We start from the raw sequence: 14,698 nt of genomic DNA on the forward strand, positions 1-14,698 counted from the left end.
ATTCACATGCACGCAGGCTTATTGTGTTTTTGTATTACTGTAGGTGTTGAATTACGACATTTTCCTTTGAACATTTCCCTTATTGTGCATTTATATTCCCCCTTTCTTCGCAGATATAGAGAGCCTGAATAAGTCTGTGAACTACTGTATGTGGAGGTGAGATTTTCCCAGATGTTATGTTTAACATGGTCACATACAACTGTTGGAGATTGCATGCAGGCTGATTTTGTATTAATATCTGAAATGTAGCTAACAACATCTCATTAACAGTTCGTGTATTGTTCCTCTCTTTGGAGCAGACATGACGAGCAACAGCAGCCTGAACCCTCCCTACTTTCAGTTCACTGTGTTTGCAGACTTTGGGCCCCTCAGATACCTGTTCTTCATCTTGTGTCTGTTCATCTATGTGACTATAGTCTCTGCTAACATGGCCATTATTCTGACAGTGTTCCTGGAGAAGTCTCTGCATCAGCCCATGTATATTTTCATCAGCTGTCTGTGTTTAAACTCTCTGTTTGGCTCAGCTGGATTCTTCCCCAGGTTCCTGCAGGACATCCTCTCTGACTCTCATTTGGTCTCACGTCCATTATGCTTTATTCAGGTGTATGTTATTTACACCTGTGTTTCCTGTGAGCTGACCATCCTCACCATCATGGCCTACGATAGATTCATTGCTATCTGTCTTCCCTTACACTATCACAGTAAAATGACCTTCAAATGGGTGCAGGTTATTGTGCTCGCTGCTGTTTTCTACCCAGTGTTTACTATTGGCTTCTGTGTCTTTCTTACTGTTAAATTACCGCTGTGTGGAAATAAACTGAACCGGATTTTCTGCTCTAACTGGCCTATGGTGCAGCTCTCCTGTGTGGACACCACTCCAAACAACATAACTGGTCAGTTTGTCGTAGTGACCGGCATCTTCATCCCCATGTTCTTAGTCCTGTACACATATCTACGGATTCTGCTGGTCTGCAGGAGGAGTTCGTCTGAATTCAGAGGAAAGGCGTTAAAAACCTGCCTGCCTCACATCATCTCCTTTTTGACCTACTCCATCTCTCTCTTCTGCGAGCTGTGTTTGACTCGATTTGAGGCTGATCAACTGAATCCAAGCGTCGCAGTTATTTTGTCTTTAGCGTATCTGATCATTCCCCCCCTCAATAACCCTATCGTTTATGGCCTGGGTCTGCCTCAAATCAAAGGAGTCGTGTTAAGATTTCTGAAGAAGGGTCCTGCTGCTGAAATATAAAAGGAATATGTTGACCATGTTAGATTGTGTTTCCTATCATAATTATTTAAAGGGATATATGAATAGATAGAGATCAACATAAAGCACAACAACAATATTGTATATGCTTGATTTAACTCAGATTTGGCTTGAATTTCCCTCAAATGTGAAAATATTACTATTCTGTTAAATGTAATATATTTAAAGTTAGAACACATATTATGTGCTGCCTCTTCATGCATATTTAAGGTCAATATTTTTTAACATATCCTCATAAAAAGTAGATTTGACAGGATTTCAGGTGTACTGTATGTTAGGCATTGTGATGTTACACCACTTACTGTTGTTATTGTGTTTTAATATTTTGTTGTGAATCATTCACCCTTTGTTACTATAATGAAAATGTAATGATGATGTAATATATTCAATAAACAACAGTCTACAGCCATGTGAGTCCCTGCTTTTTCACCTTTACTTAAATTAAATGCTATTGTTAGCCATTTGGAACATGTTAGTTTAACCTTTAAGCATGCTAACATTAGCATTTTGCATGATAGGTCCCCTTTAAGCATGCTGTCGGCTGTGCGTGGTGATGAAAAGCTGGTTCGAGGGGCCCCCAGTGAATGTTTGCCTCGGGCCCCCACCGACTCTAGAATCGGCACTGGAGGTGTGTGCAGTAAATGCAGTTCACAGAGAACCCCCCCCCCCAACAACTGTTTGGTTCTGCTGCCATCTGCTGGTTCCTGCATGTTTCTGCAAATGTTGTGACCGATCTAATAATTAACCTGTTAAGCCCGAGAGACCCCGGAACCGGGGCACTGCCGCAACATCTTGCAGGAAACAGTGTCTGAGGGCATGTTCATTTAATAAAACTGAATGTTTTATATCCATGTAACGGGAAGAAACTCATCTAACTGATCATTTTTATTATTTTTTCAAAAGAAAACCCACAATGCTAACACTGAGCCTCTGAATTAGCAACGAGCGAAAAATGCTAACACCTTACTGCACCGAAAATCACTCACAAAACCTTATTATTTATCTTTTCACCACATCCAACACATCGACTCACATCGTGAGGTGACACAGAATCTATTGACACCGACATTACCACTGAATTATACGTATTTGCGACGTTATAAGCAAAAACGGACATCGAAACAGGTGACGCTAGGTAGCTAAAAATGCTAACATTTTTACCTTGGCTCTGTGTCTTGGTGGTCTTCAATGGCATTAAAACGATAAAAACGCTGCTGAAGTTAATCCATAGGTTAATCTAATGTGTCTGTGTCCCTTTGAAATGATTTCTGATAATCCATAAGCATTAAAACTGCTTTTCCGTTTCCAGATGTCAAAGCTAGAGATAGGTTCACTCTGATTGAAAATTACATGCGCGAAGCCCCCACCTTTTCTCTTCACAACGTGTGTGTGTGTGGGGGACTCCCCCTTCGATTCTATTGGCTCTAACGGTCAGAAAGAGGTGTCAACCATCAAAATCGAGCAAGGGGGGCCAGAGATATGGAAAATCCACCCAAATGACCCCAGAAGTGGTTTATTTTTGCTAAACCTCTCCAAAAAGGTCAAATGTCACTTGTTTTGCATCAATCTTGATACAGGGTACTTATTATATGTTGTACTTTGGATTCCTAAAGCTTTTAGTCTACTAACCCATCATTCAGCCCTGAGACCTGAAAAACAGGCTCAGGGCTTAACCTGTTAAGCACCAAGCCTGTTTTTCATGTTTCAGGCTCGAAAATGACATGCCCAAAACAAATGACTACAACTACAAAACCAGAACGCCGACACCTCCTCATCTCCACCGCTCCCATGCTTTATTTTGTGTTGCCATAAGTTAGTCTCTCTGCGTTTGTGCGCTGGGCGAATGCTAATGCTAATAATGCTAATGCGAGCAAATACAATGGCGGCTCTACAAAACATTTCAGAGTTCTATTTCGTCCCTACTGACCGCCAGAGGCGGTGCTTTAGCACTGGATATATCCATCGCGCGCATGCGCAGCTCGAGTACCAATAACAACAAAGTCACCTGTGACCCACGTGACACCGTCTATAACAGCCGGTGTCGTCAGAGGATCTGTTCCTTTCATCTTCTCGCTGCGCGAGAGTACCGTGGCTGCATTCTTGCAGCCTACAGCGTTCAGGTTTGAACGTTTGATCTGAGGGATTTCTCTGCATACAGCTGGCCGCGTGCAGCTTCGCGACTGATAGTCGGAGCTACGGGTTGTTAACGCGTCCTCCAGGAGCTGTGGCCGGCTGTGCGCCGTGCAGAGCCTCGACGGACAGGTTCGTGTCAACTTGTGGTGATGGCTGTGTTCCCGCACCCTCTCCCAGCTAAGTTGTCCTGATTGCTGTCTTGTTATTGTCTGGCTACTTTCTGGTGACGACAGTGTTCTCGCTTCCTCTCCCATAAAGTTGCCCTGATGATGCTCTTTTGAAAGTTCTGCTTGTGGCGTTGTGCCCGAGCTATCTTTAGCATTTGAGTTTCCAGCTTTAGCTGCGTCTCTCATTTAATTAGTATGGAAAGCTCACAGTGCCATATTTTGCCTGTTTTTTGTTAGGTGCAGAGAGTAAGGTAAGTTCTGGCCAGAGTTACTACTGTAACTACGGTCCTAGGCCAGGCAACTACGGCATGGCTACTGCTGTAACCATGGCCTATGGTTCTTGCGGGCTGTTCTATTCCTTAGAAGCTAATTATCTGGTCTTAACATTGGGTTTTGACTTGGTCTTGCTGGATTGTTAGCAGCAGCGGCTTTGCTAACACCTTGCATGTACTGTTAAGCTTCATTATTTATCTCAGCGACTGCAGAAGCGCTATATTGTTGTATTTACCGCTCCTAGCACTAGGATGGGTAGATGCAGAGAACAATCTTCACTGTGTGTGCTGTGTGCTCCGCATGTGTGCCCACTCACCGGCCACGGTTACTTTTGCCATAGTTACTACTGTAACTACGGTTCTAAGCCGTTTAAGTATTGGCCATAGTTACTACTGTAAATACGGTTCTACGCCGTGTAAATACTGGCCATGGTTACTACTGTAACTACGGCTCTGTGCTGTTCTCTTCTTTGGAAGCTAGTTATCTGGTCTTAAACATTTGTGTTTTTTGACTTGATTTCGCTTGATTGTTAGCAGCAGCCGCTTGATTAACGCCTTGCACCCGCTCCCGGTTACGCTGCATCTGGCATTTATCTCTGACTCAACCAGTGAAGGCAGTGTTCTCGCCCCCGCTCCTGGTAGACGTGTACTTGATTCTAGCATGACCCGCCCGGCTAAGCTGTCCTGTTGAACTTCTTTATTTAATCCAGCTAGGTGAAGGCAGTGCTCTCGCTCCCGATCCCTCTGCCGGTAGCTCCGTGCTTAGTTTACTCAGCTAGGTGAAGGCAGTGCTCTCGCTTCCCGCTCCCTCTGCTAGTAGCCTTGCACTTTCATTTACTCAGTTAGGTGAAGGCAGTGCTCTCGCTCCCCGCTCTCTCTGCTAGTAATGCGGGTGTAGGACATTACACCCCTCTCGTGTTCGGCGAGTAGGAGCATTGCTCTACTCTTTCCGTTCAGCAGGTAACTGATGAAGGCTGTGTTCTCGCACCCCGCTCCCGGTTACGCTGCATCTGGCATTCGTCTCAAACTTAACCAGTGAAGGCAGTGCTCTCACCCCCGCTCCTGGTAGACGCTAAACTGCCTTGTTCGTTAATCCAGTTAGGTGAAGGCAGTGCTCTCGCTCCCGCTCCCTCTGCCGGTAACGTGGGTGTAATTACATCCCTCTTTCTGTTCGGCGAGTAGCAGCACCGCTCTACTCTTTCCGTTAAACAGGTAGCTGGTGCAGGCTGTGTTCCCGCACCCGCTCCCGGCTACGCTGCATCTGGCTACCCACAGAATGGCTCATTCATGTGGGCTAAGGTGGATCGGTTAGCTGTGCCCACTCCCAGCAGGCCCAGGGGCCCCTCTAGCAGCCGCACTCAGCCACCAGCTTACAGTGGTGGTCTGCACAGGTCCCAGCGGCCCACTCATCCGTTGTGCCCCCGGCTGCCGGCCTTCTAAGCGGCCTCGTGCCTCAGAGCCTTACCGGCCTCCCCCCAGCAGCAGCTCAGCTACTGGGCTGTCTGTACTTCCGGCCCTTGGGTGGTTTTCACCTTAACCCAGGGGTACGAACCGCAGTTCCGTCCCCTAGCCTTCGGCCGAGCCAAAATGACAGTCGTCAGCGATCCGGCAGATGCCCTAGCTCTAGCCCAAGGGTTGTCCGTCCTTCTGCCCAAGGAGGCAATCGAGCCAGTAGACCCTCTGCTTAGCCCAGGGGGTTTTACTCTGCGTACTTTCTCGTGAGCAAGAAAGTCGGCGGATTTCACCTGCTCTTGGACCTCAGAGGAATCGACAGATTCCTGGAGGTGCTGCCATTCCATATGCTGACCACAGCACATGCACAGGGGGAGTGGTTCGCAACCGTGGACTTTAGGGATTCCTAATTCCTCGTGGGCCGGGCAAGATGGTGCCTTATATTCAGTTCCTCCGGCCCTTGGGCAGACTGACGGGTGCCTCAGCCGTTGGGCCCTTAGGCCCGCTGTCGTTGCGCCCCATGCAGATGTGGCTGAACAGCCTTCTCTTGGATGCCAAGTGGCACAGGCACAGGAAAGTCAGAGCGTTGCAGCGTTGGCGTTGGTTCGGCCCTCCGCTTCGCGTCGGGCCGAACCACGCCCCTTAGCTGTGATATAATGAGCATATACCACGGCCTGTCGTGAGCTATTGCTTAAATATACAATTATTAGGGATGCTCCGATCGCCAATTTTGGAGCCGATCGCCGGAATCAGTCGGCCGATACCGATATCGCTCTCTTTTCCTCTCTCCCCCTCTCTCTCTCTCCTGACAGCCCGTCAGTATCTCATGCAGCTCACTGATCCAGTAATGAGCGACCCGACAGTGAAGAATAAATATATTTATAACTAGTTTAGCTTGTTCCAGAGGTAGATAAAATAGCTATGTGTGTTAGGTCTAACTCTTAATGTGTGTTCTGCTCCGCTCACCGGTCCGTCACAGCGGGTGGAGCTGCAGGATTTCTGCTTCACACACACGTTGCATACCGCTATTTTATTGTCATTTTCGGACACTTAAAATACTGCCAGACTAGTGAAGCCATTTTGGCGAGCTTGTTTTGCCGCGCACAGAGAAAAGTGTCATGTATTTTACATGCAACGATAGCCTAATCTAAAATGCTCTACTGTGGTGTGTGGCTCGTCAGCGCAGACTCTCGCATCGTTATTGTTGCACACTTTGCAGGAGGCTACTCTTGGGATTCGCTTGACCCTCGTCTTAGCCATGTCTTTTATTTGTCTTCTGCTAGCCAACGCTCGTTGAAAAGGCAACCTCCTGGCATACCGTCATATATCACTCTCATCAGAATGCCCAGGTCACACACGTAACAAAAACACTTGCCGGTCACGCGCATTGCGCGGGAAGGCCGAAGCGGAGCTGTTTTATGTAAAAGCGAAGCAATTAAGCGCGCTCCGACTTCTTTATTTTCTTTTAATCTAAAAAGCGAAGTAAAGCATTTACAATTTCAAGCACTTTATCCCAAATTCAAGCACCATTCCCAAAATTCAAGCACTTTTCAAACCTTGAAAACACCTCGTACAATTTCAAGCATTTTCAAGGATTTCCAGCACCCGTACGCACCCTGAAACACATTAACAACAACTTTATAAGATCATTTAATATAAGAAATGGTTATATAATATACAGAGTAATACAAAATAATATGATGTAACACGTTATAATAATTAACATAAATAATAATAAAGTGAGACTTAATGATGTTTTCTGTAATCCACTCAAACATCCAAAATCCATATTAAGGATTACATTTTACTGTCTTTGTCTGACACACACACACACACACACACACACACACACACACACACACACACACACACACACACACACACACACACACACACACACACACACACACACACACACACACTTGACCCCTTTCACCTTATGTGTGTGTACCGTCTTTAACGTACTGTCATTCCTTCCTTCATTTACTATCATACTATCATACATAAATAACTATTCTCTCTCACACACAAAAACAACATCTCTTAAACGCACCATCATACTCTCGTACACACACCACTATCGTCTTTCACAAACAACTATAATCTAATAGAACATTATAATAGTGTATGTGAAAGAGGATAGTAGTATGTGTGTAATCGGTAAACAATGTATGTAAGACAGAATAATAACCTATGTAAGAGGGAATAGTATTTCATGTTAATAACAATAGTCATATATGTAAAAGAGTAGCAGTGAATGAAAGGCCGAATAATAGCTTATATAAGAGGTAATAATAGTTAATGTGAATGACTATAGGTATGTGTATAAAACAGAATGATAGGGTGTGTGCATAAGAATAGTTATGTGTGTGAGAGAGTATGATTGAAAAGGAAGTGAGTTTGGTTGAAAAGGAAGTTGGACTAAATTCTCAGTTCCTGATTGGCTCTACGTTTTTTGTTTGACAGACACCGCCCACAATGGCAGTAGAATGCTACTAATTTTTCCCGATGCAACCTGAAGAAAAAGGGTCAAGTCCGTCAGAAAGCAATGACTGTAAGTGTAAGTGTAAGCCTAACACTTACACTGACTGTAAGGATTAGTAACATGTATTGTGTTTATGTGATGACATTTGGAGATGTTTAAACTGCGTTAAAATGCATTAGCATTCGCGCTAGCGCTAGCATGTTAGCCATACTAGCCTGTATACATGCTTATTGCACAGCTAGCATTAGCTATATTTACCTTGTTTACACTTAGCAGTCCTATGTGTTAATCTGTGTATGTTACACTTGCATGTATGAGATCCTTAAGTGCCTTGTATCTTTCTTTTTTTTATAGTTTCACTCTGTTTGAATGTCAGTAGACTGCAAATAATTCAATAAAGGAGCATGGCTGCTCATTCCCTGGCTCTCAAAAGAGTTTGGCTGGCTGTTTAATCTATGTTCACACTGAGACAGTACAACACATAGAGAGAACAGTACACCTGTTGTGTTAGTACATACAAGCAGGTCACACACTATGATCACAAATAGATTATTTTTTTAGATCATATTTGTTAATAAATATGATCTTATGTAACAAGACATGCAACTATAAGTGTTAATTAAGTCTAAACAACTCAAAATTAGGTACTACTGTCTTATTGGGCCCATATTGAGCAGAGCATATTAAGACCAAAACTCATGTACAACAACTTCCTTACTTGCAATAAATAAGCACTAATTAGAGGGTTATTGACACACACACACACACACACACACACACACACACACACACACACGCACACACACACACACACACACACACACACACACCCTAATAGACACACACATACCCTAATAGACACACATACACACGTTCCAGTCTTACCTAGAGACGCAACTAAAACTAGACTTTTTTGTATTTGCCAAACGTTTATGTGTAAGACAGAAAATATTTAGCTGATTAATGATTTCGGAGGGGGGGGGGGGCCCTAAAGACCCTCATTACATCAGCTTCTGTGGACACTGCTGTCATCTGAATACATTGCATCATATTACTGAGGTGCAAACTCACACACACACACACACACACACACACACACACACACACACACACACACACACACACACACACACACACTTACATCACTTTAGGTCATTTCTGATAACGATGTCACCACATCTTGACCTCTTTGACCTTAGAGTGTAAACGTTAAGGCTCTTTATTACTCATTTTGATGATATGTCAACTCATTTGGTTGGTTTATCATCATTAACTCACACACATGTTATCGTGGAAATGTCAACTTGAAGTTTTAGGGATGTTTGAGATGACAACACTTGGAAATGCTGTGCAGTGTTACAGACTAACTTCAATACCAAACTGCTCCCACGGTGATCATCTGTACCAAACAGGAAGTGGACCCTTTTAAAGCTCAGAGCTTTTCCTTTCTGACCAAGCTCTGATTTGAATGAAACTACCAAACAAGAGGCATATAGAAAACTCTGCCTCGTGTTCCTCCTGTCTTTGGAACACCTTCTGGTCTCTTTAAGGGCCACAAATACATCGTTTCTCTATGTTTACCAAAAGCTCAGGAACATTCAAGAAGATATTCTGCAGATTCATTGACCATTTTTAATCGAGGGGGAGAGACACACACACACACACACACACACACACACACACACACACACACACACACACACACACACACACACACACACACACACACACACACACACACACACACACTTGACCCCTTTCACCTTATAACACAAAAGACATATCTGAAGTGATCAGGAAGAACAGAAAGAGGAAAGGAAAAGAGAGATGAAGAGACCAGGAGGGTCAGAGCAGGAGGAAGAGGAGGAGATGAAGAGACCAGGAGGGTCAGAGCAGGAGGAAGAGGAGGAGGAGATGAAGAGACCAGGAGGGTCAGAGCAGGAGGAAGAGGAGGAGGAGATGAAGAGACCAGGAGGGTCAGAGCAGGAGGAAGAGGAGGAGATGAAGACATTAGTGAAGAAGGAGAAATGTATGTGAGGAATAAAGCTGAAGTGTCAGAAAGAGGGCCAGAGGCAGGGGTCAGGAGGCAGAGGAGACTCCAGCTGGACCACATGGTATGTTCTTATTCTCCTCACATATTCCTTTACAGCAGCACAATCTAGCAGCTCTTAGTATTGACACATATGTATTGAAATTGTTGCTGCACAGGTCACCTTTAACTCTCTGAAGAGATGGGTGATGTAATTTGTGTACTTAAGTATAACTAAGTACTTTGACTGTACTTACAGTAAACAGAGTTCTTGGGTATCACGAGTACTTTCTGCTGTTTTATACGATATGTTAGTTTGTTTGTCTGAGTGAACACCTTGTTTCTCTTGTGCATTAAAAACACTTGTGTTAGGGCATGATTTAACAATAAATAGGTTATATATATATACAAAAGACCACGTACTGTCCGCCCCCCCTTTGCCACCCCATGTCAAATGTTCTAGAACCGCCACTGTTTAGCAGCCAGGTATATATTGCACAGTTTTTAACGGCATATATATATATACAGGGTTGGGTGAAGTGTTTTGCCCAAAATACCAAAATGCCTCATCTGCACTTTTCCCCCTACAAATGAATTTTAATCAATACTTTTAGATGTAAATGGTTTATTGTATCATTACTATGGGTCTCTGAAACAATCAGACTTTTAGCAGACTTTTAGCAGACTTTTAGCAGACTGTTATCAGACTTTTAGCAGACTTTTAGCAGACTTTTAGCACTCTTTTTTTGTGTGAGAGGACTAAAATGTGGGGGGGGCTACCCCCCCCCCCCTGCCTCTTGGCTGAAACGACTTTAAATCATCAGTGTCACTATTGTGGGGATGTAGGAATGTACCTGTGCCTGGTGTGGAGCCTCCCCGCACTTTAAATCAATTGATTTGCTTTTATTGATCGTATTTTCTACTGTGAATGCACTGTGCTCATGTTGGGTGATGCGCTCCCTGGAGCCCTCCTGTGGGGAAACTTGGAACTTCACTTAAATCACTTGGTGCTTTTTAAGCCATTTAAAATAGTTTTCTCACTTTTAAAATACTTTCTGCCCTAGAAATTATTTTTAATCAGTATTACCATTATTTAGGGGCTGCATGAACACGTATTTGAGCATCCCTGCACACTTTCCTCCTATTTAAAACACTTTTCAGTGAGGTGCTGCAGCCTGCTTCTCTCCTGTTTCTCTGCCCCTATTTAAAACACTTTTCCTCCTTCCAACTTGCTAGAGGTGAAATCTCTATTTCAGCCCTGATTTTGGCACATCTTGTAAATTAGTTAAATGTAGCTTTGTGTTTTTATTTAAAGGTGGGGTAGGTAAGTTTGAGAAACCGGCTCGAGATACACTTTTTGTTATATTCCATGGAATGCTCTTAACATCCCGATAGCAATGAATATCTGAAGTGCTTTGACAAAAAATCCATTAAAAAATATCATCTGTGGAAGCCGTAGTACTGTAAAAAGCACGACCAATCATCTGAGCCGGCCCGGCTAAAGTAACTGGATGGCCTACCTGCCTGTCAGCCTTCCATCTGTGCACAAACTTATCTCGTGCCCTCATTGGTCATGTGCGCGTTCGTGTGTGTTGGAGGAGGGGCTCTGTGAGGAAGTGGCAGATTTTCTCCGGTTGTGTATTTTCAAATTCTAGCGCACTCAAGCTGGTTTCTCAAACTTACCTACCCTACCTTTAAGTCGCGGTTCATTGTTTTCTATTTAAAGCAGATTTAATGATATCCTATGGACGCTGATGTGTGGATGTTGTGTCGTCTTTTGATAACTTTGTTGAGCTTGTTTTTAGCTGCATGTCTTTTTCTATATTACTGAACATAGTGTGTGCTGGTTCAGCTGGTGAGGCTGGTTATGAAACAGAGGGAGGAGGTGCAGACAGGTGAGGGAAGGTGAAAGTATGAAGTCAGACTGCCAGACGCCATTTTACAGCTCGACACGAGGAGGAGAACAACAGGGTGAGTGTTAACACCAGGATCTGCTTTCTAACACATTCATTATTTACTCTGTTTTACTGGATGTCAGAAAATAACTTCTTGGTTAAAAATCTGCGTCCTAGAGTCCATTGAGACTTCTGCAAGTGTTGTACACTTTTATTATTTCCTGTTTTCTGATTCGTCAGAGTTACATAACATGTGACAGCCAGTGCAGTCAAAATGGAGGGCGGCCTGAAGTCTGACTGATTTCATGGTGTGTGTGTGTGTGTGTGTGTGCGTGTGTTGTTGTGTGTGTGTGTGTGTGTGTGTGTGTGTGTGTGTGTGTGTGTGTGTGTGTGTGTGTGTGTGTGTGTGTGTGTGTGTGTGTGTGTGTGTGTGTGTGTGTGTGTGTGTGTGTGTGTGTGTGTGTGTGTGTGTGTGTGTGTGTGTGTGTGTGTGTGTGTGTGTGTGTGTGTCCTCCTCCAGTCTTCAGTAATGAACCTGGACCCTCAGACACAAAGTAAGAGTTTCTCCTGTAAACTGACCTGAAGAGGATTCAGTTTGTTGGTATCTGATAATCTAAACTGTTTAATGAAACCCAGTAGAGTACATTAACAAAGTTTAATTGATCTCTTACTTCTTGTCATCATCAGAGATAGTAAATAATCTACTAGTGAAATCATCCTCACACTCTACTTGTTGGACTTTGTGTTAAATTAAGCAAATAAAACTCAAATATGTAAAACGTTTCACACTCAAATGCATTTTAACAACAGAAACCCACAATCACGACTCAACAACTCTAAACATCTTTAATAAGGTGAACAGTCATAGATCAAAAGCTGCTCTTTAAATAAACTAATGATGTTTAAACATGTGTTGTTTCCACAGACAGAGAGCAGAGTCTACGGTCTCCATGTGGTCTCTGAAGAGTGACCGGTCTAAAGAGTGGCTTCCTCTAAACTTCAGTGATGAACCTGGACGCTCAGACACAAAGTAAGAGTCTCTCCTGTAAACCTTTTATTTTTTATTTAACCTTTATTTAACCAGATAAAAACATTGAGATAAAATCTCATTTTCAATGCTGACCTGGCCAAGAAGGCAGCAACGTTACACATAACACAAACATATAAAATACAGAGAACATAACTAAGAAAACAAAAGAGGAAAAAGCAGTCACTACATTGTGCACATTAGGACAGTAAAAAAAGTACACTACTTGTTACTGCTAGAGCAGCTGGTGGTGAGGACTTCAGACAACTTCAATTTAAAACATGATATAGAGACAAGTGCCCTCAGTTTGAGGCGTGATTGAAGGTCATTCCAAGACCAAGGACCATAATAAGAAAGACTCCTTTTTCCAGCCTCAGTCCGCACAGCAGGAACCTGGACCCGTATCCAGGCACTGGATCTGAGGTTGTAAGAGTCGCAAACTGGGGCAAATCTGACACATATGTAGAGTGGAAGCTTACCTAAAATGGCTTTATACATTAATAAAAACCAGTGCTGCATCCTACACATAGTAAGTGAGGACCATCCAGTTAGGCTATACAGTGTGCAATGATGAGTCCTATAGGGTGCATTTGATATAACGCAGTGCAGCATGGTAGAGTGGGTCAAGTTTGGCCAAAACAGTGGGACAGGCAAATCTATAAATGGTATCACCGTAGTCCAGCTGGGACAGGAATAAGCCAGAGACCAACCTTTTACGGGATGAAATTGAAAAACAACATTTAAGTCTGAAAAGGAAGCCAAGAGTGAATTTCAATTTCTTTGTTAAAACTTCAATATGGTGTTCATAGTTCAGATTACTGTCCAACCAAAAGCCCAGATATTTGTAGGTATCAACAAACTCAACAGAAACGCCATCAAGGGTGTCAATGGAAAGGCAAGAGGAGGACGCTGACTTGGGAGCAAAAAGCATTGCTTTGGTTTTCTTACTGTTCAATAGCAGTTTAGAATCAAGAAGTGCATGCTGCAGCGTGATACAATCTGATTTTAAATTGGAAACGGCCATATCCAGAGAAGGAGCACACGAGTATACAATAGTGTCATCAGCATACATATGATAGGTAGAAAATTGCATCTGATTACAAATATTGTTTACATATAATAAAAAGAGCAAGGGCCCCAAAATAGAGCCCTGTGGAACTCCCTTCTCCAAGGTGACAGGGTCAGAGACAGTACTACCCAACCTGACGCATTGGGTACGGTCGGTTAGATAACTCTGAAACCAGCAAATGGCATTGTGACCGAAACGACCAACATAACATTAGACATAATGTGGGGATCTACAGTGTCAAATGCTTTGGCTAGGTCAATAAACAATGCAACACAAACTGATTTCTTATCCAAAGCAGCCTTAATATCGTCTAAGACTTTCAGACTGGCAGTCACAGTACTGTGCTTTGATCTGAATCCAGATTGCATAGGGTTAAGGATGTTGTGTGAATTTAAAAAAAGTTTTAGCTGAGTAGAAACAAGGGACTCAAGAATCTTTGATAACACAGAAAGATTTGAGATAGGACGATAGTTATTCAACTCCGTGGGATCACCAGCTTTCAAGAGGGGCGATACCAGAGCTTGCTTCCACACAGCTGGCAGTGTGTGAGTGGACAGGGAGAGATTAAAAATACAGATGGAGCGTCTTATTTTGGACAGTTTGAAACGCGAGGGTCGTGATTGGTCCGTGATTGGTCCATGATCGGCCCGTGATCGGCCCGTGATGAAGAGCCGGCCCCCAGTCTGACTTGATACCGCCCCCGTGATAAATAAATGTAATTATTGTGAAGCCAGCTGCAATGGATCATTGATCCACCAGGGGGTGCAGTGGGGTTCCACACTGGAGTCATGTGAAATCAACTTCGACACAGTAAGCTGGATGTACAGTATGTCTGGTACTAATGTATAGTGGATCTTTGTTAAGATCCATATGTCACGGATAGGATCATAGTCTGTGCTAAATAA

General features: G+C 43.4%; 1 protein-coding gene across 1 annotated transcript; it reads left to right on the forward strand.

The window, feature by feature from the left end:
* Positions 1 to 301: 301 nt before the first annotated feature.
* On the forward strand, positions 302 to 1,246 carry LOC117487163 (olfactory receptor 1509-like). The gene has a single exon (XM_034135818.1). It carries the CDS (start codon positions 302 to 304, stop codon positions 1,244 to 1,246), a length of 945 nt encoding a protein of 314 aa, XP_033991709.1.
* Positions 1,247 to 14,698: the final 13,452 nt, after the last annotated feature.

This window comes from Trematomus bernacchii, unplaced genomic scaffold, assembly GCF_902827165.1.
Source record: "Trematomus bernacchii unplaced genomic scaffold, fTreBer1.1, whole genome shotgun sequence".
Classification (NCBI taxonomy): Eukaryota; Metazoa; Chordata; class Actinopteri; order Perciformes; family Nototheniidae; genus Trematomus; species Trematomus bernacchii.